At 39.5% G+C, this 14038-nt stretch overlaps 1 protein-coding gene across 2 annotated transcripts; it reads right to left on the bottom strand.

Annotated features, from left to right (window-relative positions):
* Nucleotides 1-469: 469 nt before the first annotated feature.
* Nucleotides 470-12678, bottom strand: LOC120563177 (NACHT, LRR and PYD domains-containing protein 3-like). 2 transcript variants are annotated; one of them, XM_039807329.1, is made up of 13 exons: nucleotides 12521-12678; nucleotides 11710-11799; nucleotides 10731-10868; nucleotides 10406-10543; nucleotides 10036-10172; nucleotides 8803-8848; nucleotides 8282-8507; nucleotides 5160-6945; nucleotides 4887-5060; nucleotides 3787-3960; nucleotides 3512-3685; nucleotides 3383-3429; nucleotides 470-2645 (listed from the first exon to the last, which is right to left on the bottom strand). In XM_039807329.1, exons 5-13 carry the CDS (start codon nucleotides 10107-10109, stop codon nucleotides 2101-2103), a joined length of 3246 nt encoding a protein of 1081 aa, XP_039663263.1. In that variant the 5' UTR covers nucleotides 10110-10172; nucleotides 10406-10543; nucleotides 10731-10868; nucleotides 11710-11799; nucleotides 12521-12678; the 3' UTR covers nucleotides 470-2100. The 2 variants fall into 2 exon arrangements, with proteins under 2 accessions (XP_039663263.1, XP_039663264.1); XM_039807330.1 differs by lacking the exon at nucleotides 10406-10543.
* Nucleotides 12679-14038: the final 1360 nt, after the last annotated feature.

The raw sequence follows: 14038 nt of genomic DNA, 5'->3' as shown, positions 1-14038 counted from the left end.
GTAAAAGATCTGAGTGCTTCTAACCCCAACTGATGTGCATTATTCTTAAATAAACACACAGTTCACCGTGGATTCTAGCTACAACAAATACAGCTGTGCTACAATAAATCAGACCTTTATGATGCAAACCAAGAGGCCGTGCTGCTGTTTTAGAGCCAGAGGAGGAACTTCCCTGAATCACGGTTAGATTTTAAACACGTAGGGTCTTTAGTTGTCCTGGCTGCAGCAAACATGAACATGTCTGAGTAAACCAGTTTCCCCAAAATAATACTGATAGCGATAAACCTTAAATAAATACTAATCAATATCACAATTAAAGTATCATATACATCTAAAAAACAAAAAATCACAAAGAACTGCACAGGGTTTCAAATTCACCAAATACAAACACGTTTTGGGCGAGAAATTACCTTAAAAAAATAGAATCAGGAGGATGTGAAATGTGCAAAAGACAAAGCTCAGCCAGTTATACTTTTAGGTTACTTTTAATGAATCCATAACAACATGTTAGTGTTCATGCACAGACAAACAAAACAATTAATAGACCGATGCAGGTATAAAGTGATGTCTATAAATCTATATTATATAAATTACAGATCGATAAATACACAGGATTCCTGCAATGATAACTGCAGCAGATCAACAGGGAATTTGCATATTTTGATAATAGATTAATTTATCATGTTTAAACGGGGCTTGACATCAACTTCTTTTGCTCAGCAGCCACTGTGGTTTTCCAAAGTTACTGGCCACCCAGCATTTCCACTAGCCACAATATTGTGGGAAGTTACATTATTTTGTTAAAATTGCCTAAGGTGTGCTACAATTTACTTATTTTGAGGATGGTCTAGTAGTTTCATAAAAAATAGAAAAATACAGACAAAAAATGAAAATATTAAAACTATACAATAAAAATGTATAAAATATAAAAAGTCAAACATTATAAAAAAAACGTTTATGTTAATTTACGTAACAATTTGGAAAGTTATCACATTTAAATACCACATCATAGAGACAATGGAAACATCTGCTTTCAAATAAGAAAGTAATAATGAAATAAAATAGTATACATGAATCTGAAAATGTGTAAATGTGAGTTACTTAGGACGACTTGTCCTTTGTTGCCTTTACCGTCTTCTTTAATTATAAAAAGATTTGCATTTTTTTTTCAGTTGTGTTTTTTTTTATATTTTGCAGTTTTTTTCTTTTAAATGTCAGTTAATTCATGTTTATTATGAAGTATATGATTGTTTTGGAAGATGCAAAAGACAAGCAGAGTTTGGTTTTTGCAGATGATTTGTTGTTATATACTATAATACAAACGATTATTCAAAAGTTAAGCTTAAAAGAAATGTTTGCAGCTTTCTTTCGACAATTTTTTCAATGTTTTTGTTGCTTCTTTCAACGTTTTTTTTCTCTCGCTTTTCTCAATTCATGCAGGCATGTCCCAGGACCTCCCTAGATAGATGGAGATCTCAACCCCCCAATGTTGAACCTAAAGTTACGCCCCTGAGCAACCTGAATCTGAATAAAGGCTTTGAGCAAGCCGCAGTACAACTTCATGCTACTGCAAGAAAGTCCAATTTAGGGAGGCACACATTTCTTAAATCAACGGGTGGGTTTCCACGGACATTAGTTTTCAGGTTATAAAATGTATCCCGGCATAATGTTTACACGCAACACAGAGAAACCAGGTAATTCACCTATACATGATAAATAGTATCTTGGGTACTGATTACTGCAGTCTATTCTCGCAGGCGCCTTAGATATTTACAAAAACAAACCGACCTACACTGTACACTTAACAACTACTTGACAGCTTTACTCTTCCACCTTTACTTTACTCATCCACCATCTCTCTCTCATGACCTCACACTCACTGCGCTCTTAGTTATTCTTGAAAGCAGCTAAGCTCCTCTTCCTGTCACACTGTCCTCCACACCGGTGTAAGCCTGTCACTACCACCGGGTAGGACTGCAGTTTCATTCTGGATCACCGCTAAAAAAAACAAAGAAAAAATCTGCAGATTCCATTCGGGTCTGCTAATCATACATTGATTCATTGCAATCATCCCTCATTGACTCTTTTCTTCTTGTCAACTTATTCCACCCGACTCAGCCTCACTGAGGAGCCTTCACCCCACACCCGGAAAATTGGGTAGAGCGGCTCAGTGAATTTGGTGTTGAAGGTGTGCAGGTGTGTCAGCGACCCTCCTGAAGAAACTCTGTAGAAGGACAGGATGCCAGCCTCCCAGTCCAGATACACGGCCAGTCTACCAGAGTTTTCATTCAGAGGGACTGGTATGGCAGTGCTCTCGAAGTTATGATACGCACGGTAGCCTTTTCCCGAACAGTGCAGACTCCAAGATATCCCATTGTAACCCATCACGCATTCGTTGCCCGACCCTTTGCGACTGATGCCCCTGTAGGTCACTCCGATCCCGACCCATTTCCCCTCCCACTCCACCTCCCAGTATCGGCGGCCCTTTAGGTCCTCCTGGAATAGGACTTCTGGCCAGTAGTCAAACCTGTCGTTGTGATCTGGATATGGCTGCTCCTCTCGGACCTGGCTAATCTTTCGTCCGCCATCAGATAAGGCGAGGACTTTGTGAGCAGAGTTACGATCCACTGTCAGTTCACAGGCATCTGGTAGCAGGAAATAGTCAAAAGTTAGGCATCTATAATGGCAATTTATACTACAAATTAAAAATATACGTAGAAAAGTGGCCATGGTATAATGGCAATGATGCATGAGGAAATGTCTGAAATATCATTTGAAAGAGGAAACTGAACTTACATGCTTTAGCTTACATGTAGGAGCATGGATGTATAATAAAACCTGGATACAGCGTTCAAAGTGGAGCCCCGTTCATGTCTATGATAGTTGCTCAGTGGCGCATAAAGCCAAAAAAGTTTAACTTCCTTGGCCCATGAAGCAGGCATACTAGAGACCTCCGCCGGCCGAGCCGCTAACTTCAATGGGGATTAAATGATGTAATCGTTAAGCTCTTCTAGACTTTACAAATGTTATCAGACGAAATGGATCAAATTCTAAATCATTTTGTGACGCTCAAAAAATGTCTCCAATGATTTACATTTGAAAAGCAAAAGCACATATTTGGCAAAATTTCCGATTTAAACACAATATTAATAGAGAACCTGATAACGTTAATGAGGCAATCTATAAACTAAACTGGAGAGGCCAGAGATCGAAGAAGGCACTCTGCAAATATTGAGCTTCATTGATGAATTTCTTCCTTTATAAAATGTGTTGTCACGGTGGGAACATTTCCTCACTGTGGCATCCGTATTTCCAAAACATCAACACAATGGTCTGTACTTAATATCGAAAGGATTTTTTTGCAAGAAAATTCAAGACTTACATCGTCTCAGCCCTGGTTTGAACCAGTGTTCTGCGTTGTGGTCGACTCTGTGGAACAGATAGAAAGACATGTTGTTAGCATAGATTACACAAAACAATACAAAAACATTAGAGAGTTTTCTTTCTTTACCTGAGTTTAGCTAATTCGCTCCGTCCTTCCTCCAAAGCTTCAGAGATGAGTTTCACTCCCGACTCTCCTAAGTGATTGTAGCTCAGGTCCAGCTCACTCATGTGGGAGGGGTTGGACTTCACTGCCGAGGCCAAGAAACCACAACCTTTCTCTGTGATATTACAGAACGACAACCTGTGACAGTGTGACAGAATTCATTCTTAACCGGCGTTTTATACCGTTCATAACTATTAAACATGCATTATAGTTTTTATATAGTTTTCTTTCAGTGATACCTGAGGGTTTCCAGTTTACAGACCACATTTCCCAGTCCAGTGGAGAGCTGCTGCACCCCTGAATCTTCAATGTCGTTGTCACTCAGGTCCAGCTCTCGGAGATCTGATGATGGACAGCTAAGTACTGAAGCCAGCTTTTCACAGCATCCCTGAGACAGACCGCATCGGTTCAGCCTGAAGGGACAACACAACATATCCCCTTGCAATATGAAGACATCAAATATAACAATCTCCCAAACTACAATACAACACCACAAATGGTACCACATAGCTAAATCCCTCATCTCAAATATTGATTATAAACCATGCAAAGTAAAATTTATTTACAGGGTTTTGTGTTGGATATTGAAACCATGACTCCTATGACCTTTTTTTATAAGTAAAATGTTGTGAGTCATACCAAAACCTTATGCACATACAGACATCAACGCAAAATGAAAGTGAAATAAAAATAAAAAAACTGAATCGGAAAAAGGCTGCTAGCTGGAATGGAATCTAAATGAATTCAATCCTGTATCAGACCTGATATTTGATCCACAAGGTTCAGTTTGAGTAACAGAGCTGTGATTTTAACCAATGCCAGAACACTGCACAGAGGTTTATAATACTCTCACACAGGATTTTGCAACTCTGGAAAGTGATCAAGGGCCAAGTATTTTATCTTTTGATGGGGCGTTAGAAAATACAGCATTCATGCTTCAATGTAATCATCATGTAATCATTTGGCCAACACCGCACCTTCCCAGATGATGTTGCGTTGCGGCAAAGGTGACACACATAATTGAGTGTAGGTCACCTGTGTTTTGGCAGTGTTCAGAACCCAACACACAAACAGGTGTAAAAAGGAAGAATGAGCTTGATTTTTTTCTCCATCAGACACACTGGAGACGGATGAAAAACAAAGCTGAAATGCCTCCTGTGGAGACACGCCATTAAATTGAGTTGGCCAAACCCACAAATGCTTGCACCATGACTTTGAATTTCTTGGTCTGCATAGTCTGAAATGTGGTCATATTGTAGTCAGTCTGAGTCATGGAAGTTGTGGGTACTTTCCCTATCTTTGTTCAGTTACATTACTGTCAGCTTCAGAACTGACTCACCTCAGCGTCTTCAGTCTGCAGTGTGGGCTTTGGAGTCCAGCGCAGAGAGACTCGATTCCTGAGTCTTGTAAGTTGTTGTCACTTATGTTTAAGTGAATCAGCTCATTAGAGCTTGAGCTGAAAGCTTCTGACAGCTTCTGACAGCAGTCTGCAGTTAGATTACAATCATTCAACCTGATAAACAGAAAGACACAGTGAACTTGTTAGAAAACAAAATCTACGGTTTAAGACACAGGATATTCACATCCAGTAATAAGGATGAAGGATACTTGCTTTGCTGATCTGGATGCTTTGATGGCTGGTAGGAGCCTGAAAAGGCCGTCTTCTGTTCTGGAGTATTTCTTGAGGTGGATCTCCTCTGGTTTCTCTGGTGAGGTCAGCAACGCAAAGACTAGAGCCGCCCACCGAGCTGCAGAGCACTCGTTCATTGCCAAGTCTTGGTCTGAATCCAAGTGGCTCTGGATCTTCTCCACCAGAGCGTGTTCATTTAACTCATTCAGACAGTGGAAGAGATTGATGTACCTCTCGGACTGATGAGTCTGATTTATTTTCTCCTTGATGTACTTGATGGTTTCCTCATGACTTTGGGAGTCACAGGTTTCTACCTCAATGTTCAGGCCTCTGAGAAGACCCTGACTGGATTCCAGAGAGAGTCCGAGAAGGAAGCGCAGGAAGAGATCCAGGTGACCGTTGTCACTTTTTAAGGCTCTGTCCACTGCAGCTTTGTGCAGTTCGGATACAGACTTGGCGTGGTCTACCTGTTCAGGTTCTTTGGTCATCGGGTTTACTCCATAGGCCTTGTACATCACGTGGACATACAAAGCTGCAAGAAACTCTTGGACAGACAGATGCACAAAGCAGAAGACTTTATGCTGCATCCAGGACTCTTCCCTAAAGACTTGAGTGCACACTCCTGAGTAGACAGACGCGTCTTTGACATCAATACCACAGTCTCTTAGATCGCCCTCATAGAAGATCAGGTTGCCTTTCTCCAGCTGCTGGAAGGCCAACTTCCCAAGTGCCATAATCACCTTGTTATTACCTTGGGAGTCCAGTTGTTGCTCTTTGCCGTACTTGACATGAATCTGTACAGTCTGATGGGCCAGAAAGTGGATGTACATCTGAGTCAAAGTCTTCGGCATTTTTCCTCCGCCTGCTTTGGCACACATTTTTCCAAGGACGATAGAGGAAATCCAGCAAAACACCGGCACGTGGCACATGATGTAGAGACTTCTAGTCGACTTTATGTTTGCGATAACTCTCCTGGCTAAGTTTTCATCATCGATTTTCTTGTTGAAGTACTGCTCCTTCTGTAGGTTGTTGAAGCCTCGTATCTCAGTCACCCGGTCGACATACTGTGAAGGGAGGCGGTTTGCGGCAGCAGGACGAGTAGTTATCCAAAGTTTAGCTTTTGGTAGCAGGTGACCTGCAATGAGGTTTGTCAGGAGCACATCCACGGAGGCAGACTGTGTAGCTTTACAACATCTCTCATTTCTGTTGAAATCCAGAGGGAGTCTGCACTCATCAAGACCATCCAGTAGGAACATAACTTTGTACATCTGTAGGTCTTTGATTCCAGATTCCTTTAGGCCTGGAGAGAAGTCATACAGGAGCTCCATCAAACTTCTTGTTTCATTTTTGAGAAAATTTAGTTCCCTTAAAGGAAGTGAAAACAGGAGCTGGATGTCTTGATTGGCCTTATCCTCCGACCAGTCCAGCATGAACTTCTGTGCCATCACAGTTTTGCCGATGCCTGCTATCCCCTTCGTGAGCACCGTTCGGATTTGTTTGGCTGATTGGTTGGGTTTGGCCTTGAAGATGTCTTCACACTTGATCAGAGTTTCAGAAAAATTCTGACGTCTGTTAAAGGCTGTCTCAATTTGTCTCACTTCATGTTCAATGTTGACTTCTCCAAAGTCCCCATCTATCAGATATAGCTTTGTATAAATCTTTCTAAGAGGCACAGGCCACTGCTGTGTCTCTTCCAATATGCAGTCACTTTTCTCCTTCAGGTAAGGTTTTATTTTCTGTTGGCACATGACGAGTTCTCCATAATGACCTAACAACACAGAAATGTGTAACATCAATAACAATAACAACAATGCATGTGCTTTTCCCTCTTGTTACCCTTTACACCAGTTCTGAGGAGGTTGTAATGCTCGTTACTAGGGGTGTTTCTAATTTTAAATCGAAAATTGGTTGAAATGAGCTTTCAATTTTGAGTATCAAAATCAGAAGCAGGATCAGCGATTCCAAAATTATTTGTTTCTCCCTTCACCCACCTACTTGTACATGAAAAACAAAATAGACACAGCGTAGCTTAGCGGCTGGTAGCATGCAGCTAAAGACACAGGGTAACATAGCGGTAGCCTGCAGCTGCTGTTTTCAGTCATCATGGCCACTGCTGGAGCCGGAGATGACGGAGAAACAATAGAACTGGAAAATCCTCCTGCTCTCCTGAAATCACTGTGTGGCATCATTTTGCCTTCCCCATGAGTGAGTTATGGAAACAAAAACCTAAGGTAAAGTGTCCTCATCTGGTATAGCTGGGAGGACAACCAGCCGGGGCATGGGCCTGGTGTAGATCTTATCCTTTATCTTCACGTCAGCAGACCTCACATGACCATCTCCACTGGTGTGCACCTTGACCACTCGTCCAATAGGCCAGAGTGCCCTTGGTAGCTGGGGATCAACCAGCATGACAACTTAAAGTTGCAAGAACTATAGACTAATACAATAATTTGCTTAAATAAACTGACAACATAAATTATACGACTTACAGTTCTCAAGGACGCACACACAAGATCTCAACTGGCTAGTTATCCTCCGGACAGCGGAGAGGATTTTTTCTTTCTCCCCTTTTTCTCTGAGTGGCGCCTGTTCGCGGTGTGAAGCGCGTGGCCACACTGTTCTCCAACACGCACTCTAACAATCACTGCTGATAGACGGCCTTTTGTACATAAAGCATGGGGGCTCCGACGGCATTCAATTGTGCCACTAAAAAAAACTCAAAGCTGTTGTTGCAAGGACACTTCTGCCATTCGTCCCTAAAATATGTTTAAATCAATAATTTTATCAAATCATGGCCTTAAAAACGAAAGTCAAATCAAAACGTGGATTTGGAGAATCGCGACACACCTTCTCGTTACATTTCAGTTTCAGCAGAAAGTTGGCTCAATTGTACTTTTAGCATAATGCTAATGTTAGGATGCAAACATTAATTTTACCTAGCATAACATCAAATGTCATTGCAATTCATCTAATAAATAAACTAAGCCAAATTTAACAGACAAATTGGTAAAGAAAAAGCTTTATGTAGATTAATAACATTTATTAAACAGTGAGCAGCTACAATCTCCTAACACACACTAGTAAAGTAACATGTAGTCTCTTACTTTGCTCAAGTGTGTTAGCATGTTCATCCGCCTTCATGGCCCTCAAGATATGGAGAGCAATCTTCAGAGCTGCTTCACTTGTTTCATCATCAAACTCAACCGGCTGATCATCAAACACGTCCTCCTGCTTGTCTTCCTCAAACAATTCTTTGTGGTTTTCAGAAAGGACCTTCTTATGTGACATCAGAGCTTGGTTTACAAAAGCCATGACTTTAGATTCAAACACCTGACGAAGACCATGAAATTACATGTTAGCTACTATCTACTTTACCATAAATCACACGCTTTAGCAAATCTGCTATTATTAGTTGATTATTTAAGGGATGCTTTGCTGATTTTAATGCAGCCCTGTGTCATCTTTGTGTGGGCAGTGCATTTAGATGAACGTTAATGGCACCAGTGCAGGGAGAACCACAGCAGAGAGGGGAGCCAAACACCGTTCAGGCAAACAAACCGCCCACACAAAGATGACACAGAGCTGGATATAAATCAGCAAAATATTTCTTTAAATATCTGCTTACCTGCAGGGTGTTCTGCTTCCGCCAAATGCCTGATGTGGTCTGGCCACTAAAAAAAAGATAGATAGTAACCAAAAACATGTTCTATCAAAGCATGCATTAGTTAGTGCTGTCCAATTCCCCCTATTGCACAATGAAATTAAGAACAGTGAAATTCATCTTTACTTCCAATTGTGTACGAGTAAATGGTTTTACAATTTATGCCTAACAGACACCATTTGTCTATAATTGTTTTAAATGCTGAGTTTATAGAATTTAGACACTTTCTCAACTTTTGCCTACTGTTTGGCAAACAATCCACATAATTGTATTGCTTTTTATTTTATCTATTGAGCACATAACCACCATTGTGTAAATCTTGTGAATATGATTCATTTTAGTGAGTCATTAGCTAATATGATATATTATAATTAATTCTATGGACTTAAAAAACTAATAAAATGGTATCGTCCATAACTCCCTATATGCTGATTACAAGGCTGTATTTCAGTACAGTACCGCAGAAAAAAATCAGCACACTCTTAAACTTAAAAATGATTTGGATGGGATCTTGCAGAGTGCACAACTTTCATAACTTATGTAAACTCTTAATTTAGAGTAATGTATGTGATGTAACATGCAGATAACATACAAATATAATTCCTAATAATACAAATGATTCATGGGCGCTACCAGTCAGAATGCCAAGTACTACATACATTTAAGTAATTAGTAAGTAATCAACATGACTGGTGTCGTCATGCTATGTCCTGCTACGCCATGAACTACTTCAACAACTACTATTTCTAGTCATAGTTCTATTATCTTTATTGTGACTATTATTGCCACTGTTCATCACACCCCCAACCAGCACCGGCAGACACCGCCTACCAAGAGCCTGGGTCTGTCCCAGGTTTCTTACTAAAAGGAAGTTTTTCCTCACCACTGTCACAATAAATACTTGCTCTTGGGGGAATTACTGGAATTGTTGGGTCACTGTAAATTATAGAATGTGGTCTAGACCTACTATATCTGTAATGTGTCCTGAGATAACTCCTGTTATGATTTGATTCTATAAATAAAATTGAATTGAAATAATATTGAAAATTGAATTGAATTGTTGAACACAGAGCATTTCAAACCAAAACTATTAAATCTAAATATCAGAATCTTTAAATGTTAGTGTTGGGAAATCTTCCCCAGTATAATACATGATGTTGAGTATACATATAGATCTGATATTACTGATCATTTTACCTTGGTTGTGAAGGTCTGAGTTCAGAGGTCAAGTCTGGAGGATATTCTCTGGAGTGGTCAGTCTTTTCAGACATTAAACTGACATTTGAAGACGCTGATGTTTTCTGACGTTTACCCTTTTCTTGACTTTAGTGGATCTGTAAAGATCAGTTAAAATGTAGACACAAAAGATGTTTTGAAACTCAACTGTTGAACAACTACATTAATCTTCAGGAATTCTCTCTAATACTATTGTGGTTGTGAGACAGAGAACATTACAAACCAAAACTATTTGAGCTAAATATCAGAATCTTTAAAGGCTGGTGTCATGCTGGGACATTTGAAAAGGCATAATTTTGAGTACATAATCTGACAGTAGTGATTATCTCACCTTGTATGTGAAGGTCTGGGTTCAGCATTCAAGTCTGGAGGATATTCTCTGGAGTGGTCAGTCTCTGGAGACATTAAACTGACATTTGAAGACGCTGACCCTCTCTGAGATTTACTCTTCTTTTTGACTCCAGTGACTCTGGGAAGATCAGTTACAATGCAGACACAAAAGATGTTTTGAAACTCAACTGTCGATCTAAACAACTACATTTATCTGCAGGAATTCGTGAATAATATTATTTTGGTCTTCAGACAAAGAACATTTCAAACCAAAACTATGAAAGCTAAATATCAGAATCTTTAAATAACAGTACTGATAATCTCACCTTGTTTGTGAAGGTCTGGATTCAGAGCTCACGTCTGGAGGATATTCTCTGGAGCGGTCAGTCTTTTCAGACATTAAACTGACATTTGAAGACGCTGATCTTCTCCGAGATTTATTCATCTTCTTGACTTCAGTGAATCTGGGAAGATCAGTTACAATGTAGACACAAAACAACTACATTTATCTGCAGGAATTCATAAATACTAAAGAAATATCACACGGGAGGGAGTGCTGTTGTACTAAATATCATCTACCTCCTCATCTATACATCTGTGTATTAGAGGAAGGACACCAGAACCGAGCCTGTCGGGACCCAACGGGCCGGGCCAGGTTCAGACAGAAATTTAGAAATTATGTTTGGGTTCGGGTCGGGCTCGGTCACATCAGCGCGGCATTGAACATTTTAAATTTAAAAAAGCTTATTATGTAGGTGTGCGCCTGTGTTAACATAGGCTTGTTGTTCTACAACTGTTCCTACTGTTGCTTAATAAAAGCGGGCTTTCAACACAAACAAACGTACATGTATCATTAGTATGAGTCGGGCTCGGACAGAAATACGTTAATGCCTGTCGGGCTCGGCCCGGGTTTGGTTACTGCTCTGTCGGACATGGGCCGGGCTCGGACAGAAAAAGGCGGCCCGATCCGGAGTGAAATGATGACAATACTCTGCAGCAGATTGCACTGTTACATTTAACACACATCACACAGACACTAAAATAAAATGGTTGTCTAGGTCCCGTTATTAAGGATGTCTCTGTTCTGTTATTATGTAAAACATGTTTTCTCTTATTTCCTGTTAGAACCATGTACAGTACGCACTGACAGCAATGATTTATCAGGAACTGCATTGAATCAAAACAAATCATTTATCTGCAGAGAATATTTCAAATTAAAACTACTAAAGCTAAATATCAGAATCTTTAAACAATGGTGCCAGTGTTAGGATTGAGTATATAATCTGACAGGACTGATGATCTCACCTTGTTTGATAAAAGTTGGGTTCAGTGTAAGGGGTCTGGAGGACATTCCTGGGATTTGATTTTCCTCAGCGTCCATTCAGATTGAATCACCTGACAGAGACAATGAAAGCCTTTGATTAAACTTTGAGCTGTTCTCATACATCAGTTTCCTGTTTCCTCAGGTGAAGCCCTGTGTCACAGAAAAAATAGAGCTAACGTACTAACAATTTTAATTAAAAAATAATTTAAAAAAATAACTTTCTGCTATTCTTTAGGCTTTTTAACATTTTTCAAGTGAAAATTTCTTCACAATGTCACACTCCCCTCTAGAACATGCTCTCAAAGCCATTTACATTTGTAATACATGACATCTATATTTAGTGTAATTGCTTTTGTTTATTTTCATGCATCAGGTTGTAATATCCCTGTGCTGCCACTAGATGCTGCAGACCTACATGATGTTCCTGATAAATTGCAGAACAGCACTGACCAGTTGGTCTAGTACCTCTTCTTGTTAAATACAGTCTGTGTTCTTGTAACATGGACATTTGTCAATCTAAAGCTTTGTGAAACAAGTTTGAGGTGGAAATCGATCAAAAAGCAAACATCTAATGCAGCATTAAAAAAAATCAATGGTGCAAATTTATGTATCTATGATTATGCAAAGAAATACAGAAAGGATCAACCAGATATCAAACATGAAGTTAACAGATGTGGATATAAACTCACCTCTACACTGCTGCAGAAAACACCAAACTTCTACTGCACATTATTGTAAATAAATACATAACATCTCCCCACAGTTTGTTAATGTGAAGTAGTGTTAACTTACCAGTAAGTCTTCGGATCAACACCTCAACCTGTCGCTGTTAGAACACACTGACGCAGATAGAAAGAAACAGGCGGTTAAGTTCAGCAGGAAACAACTTCTACTTTCACTTTCACCCTCTAAAGGGGGATGGGTTTCACACATACAGTATGTGTGTGAAACCCATACAGGATTGTGTGCAGGGGTGATTCTAGGATCAGACCTTCAGGGGGCTCAGCCCCTAATGAGAATGTGACATGGATATAGTCAGAGCTGTATAGTAACGAAGTAGAACTACTTCACTACTCTACTCAAGTACTAAAAGGCTCTATCTGTACTCTACTGGAGTATTCTTTTTTTCTCCTACTTTCACTTTTACTTGAGTACATATTTTCGATGAGTTTAATACTTTTACTCCGATAGATTTTTTATGTGCTGCATCGTTAATCGTTACTGTTGTGAATTCCTCACGCTACGGAGAGTGTGTATGTTAGTGTATGTACGTTAGTTACGTACGCTAATTACGTAAGAAGAAATCCCAGAGATCGCTTTGCGTTTCTTTTCATTACGGTTGCACTTGTACTTTTACTCAAGTATGGGTCTCTAGTACTTTATAAACCTCTGGATATAGTGCATGCACATATGCTTCAAATATGAAGAAATGTATATATCATCAGTAAACTTTTTTTGTGATCATTCACTTAAAAGAAACACATGGTTTGAAAAATCACAACTGAATCCACCCTTACAGGTGCTGTACCTGGGGAACATACTACTACTACTACTACTACTACTGCTGGGTTACAGGTGCGTAGCACCGGCAACAGCCACACAGGATAATAAACCTGTTTCAAGCCCTTTTGAGCCTGTAATTGTTTGTCTTCTGTCACTAACAGACAAGTTCCCAAACTCTAAATTGAAGCACTAAAAAGGGTCTAAAATCACTAATGATTGAGTGTGTCATATACCTTTTTATTGCATTTATGTAGGCTCCATTAAAAATGGAAAATAACATAATTAACAATAACATGCTGAAATGTAGGCCTATTAACTGCCAGAGATGCGCTTAACTATGATGCAATATTTTCTCCCAACAACACAGACTGAAGCTTTTGATAAGTTGTTGCATTTTCATTAGAACTAAAAAGTACAAAAAGCACCGTTATTTTTACAGGTTTTTCATTAAGCCTTTATTCTTTATTTACCAGCTTTGTCAAAGATCTCTTTCACAAGGGAGACCTGGCACAGAGCAGCAGTAACAGTGTAAAAAAAGGAAATTTAAATGACTTAAGGATTTAGAGATTCCACCTTAAGTTTTAAACTCATTCAGCGATAGCCTAATGTGTTTGTTTTACTGCTTAATTTATTTCGTTTATCTGTAGATTATTCCATAGGTGCAGAAAACCTAAAAACCTTCTTTCCCAGTTTAGTTCCAACTTTGGGAACAACAAAACCCCCAAAAAACCTGCAAACAGAGGTAGCAGCTTCCATAATAGGCTACAGATTTAACAGAGAAGATGAAAACATCCAATGACTGAGGCG

Source organism: Perca fluviatilis, chromosome 7, assembly GCF_010015445.1.
Source record: "Perca fluviatilis chromosome 7, GENO_Pfluv_1.0, whole genome shotgun sequence".
NCBI classification, from domain to species: domain Eukaryota; kingdom Metazoa; phylum Chordata; class Actinopteri; order Perciformes; family Percidae; genus Perca; species Perca fluviatilis.
This window is presented reverse-complemented; position numbering and strand designations above follow the sequence as displayed.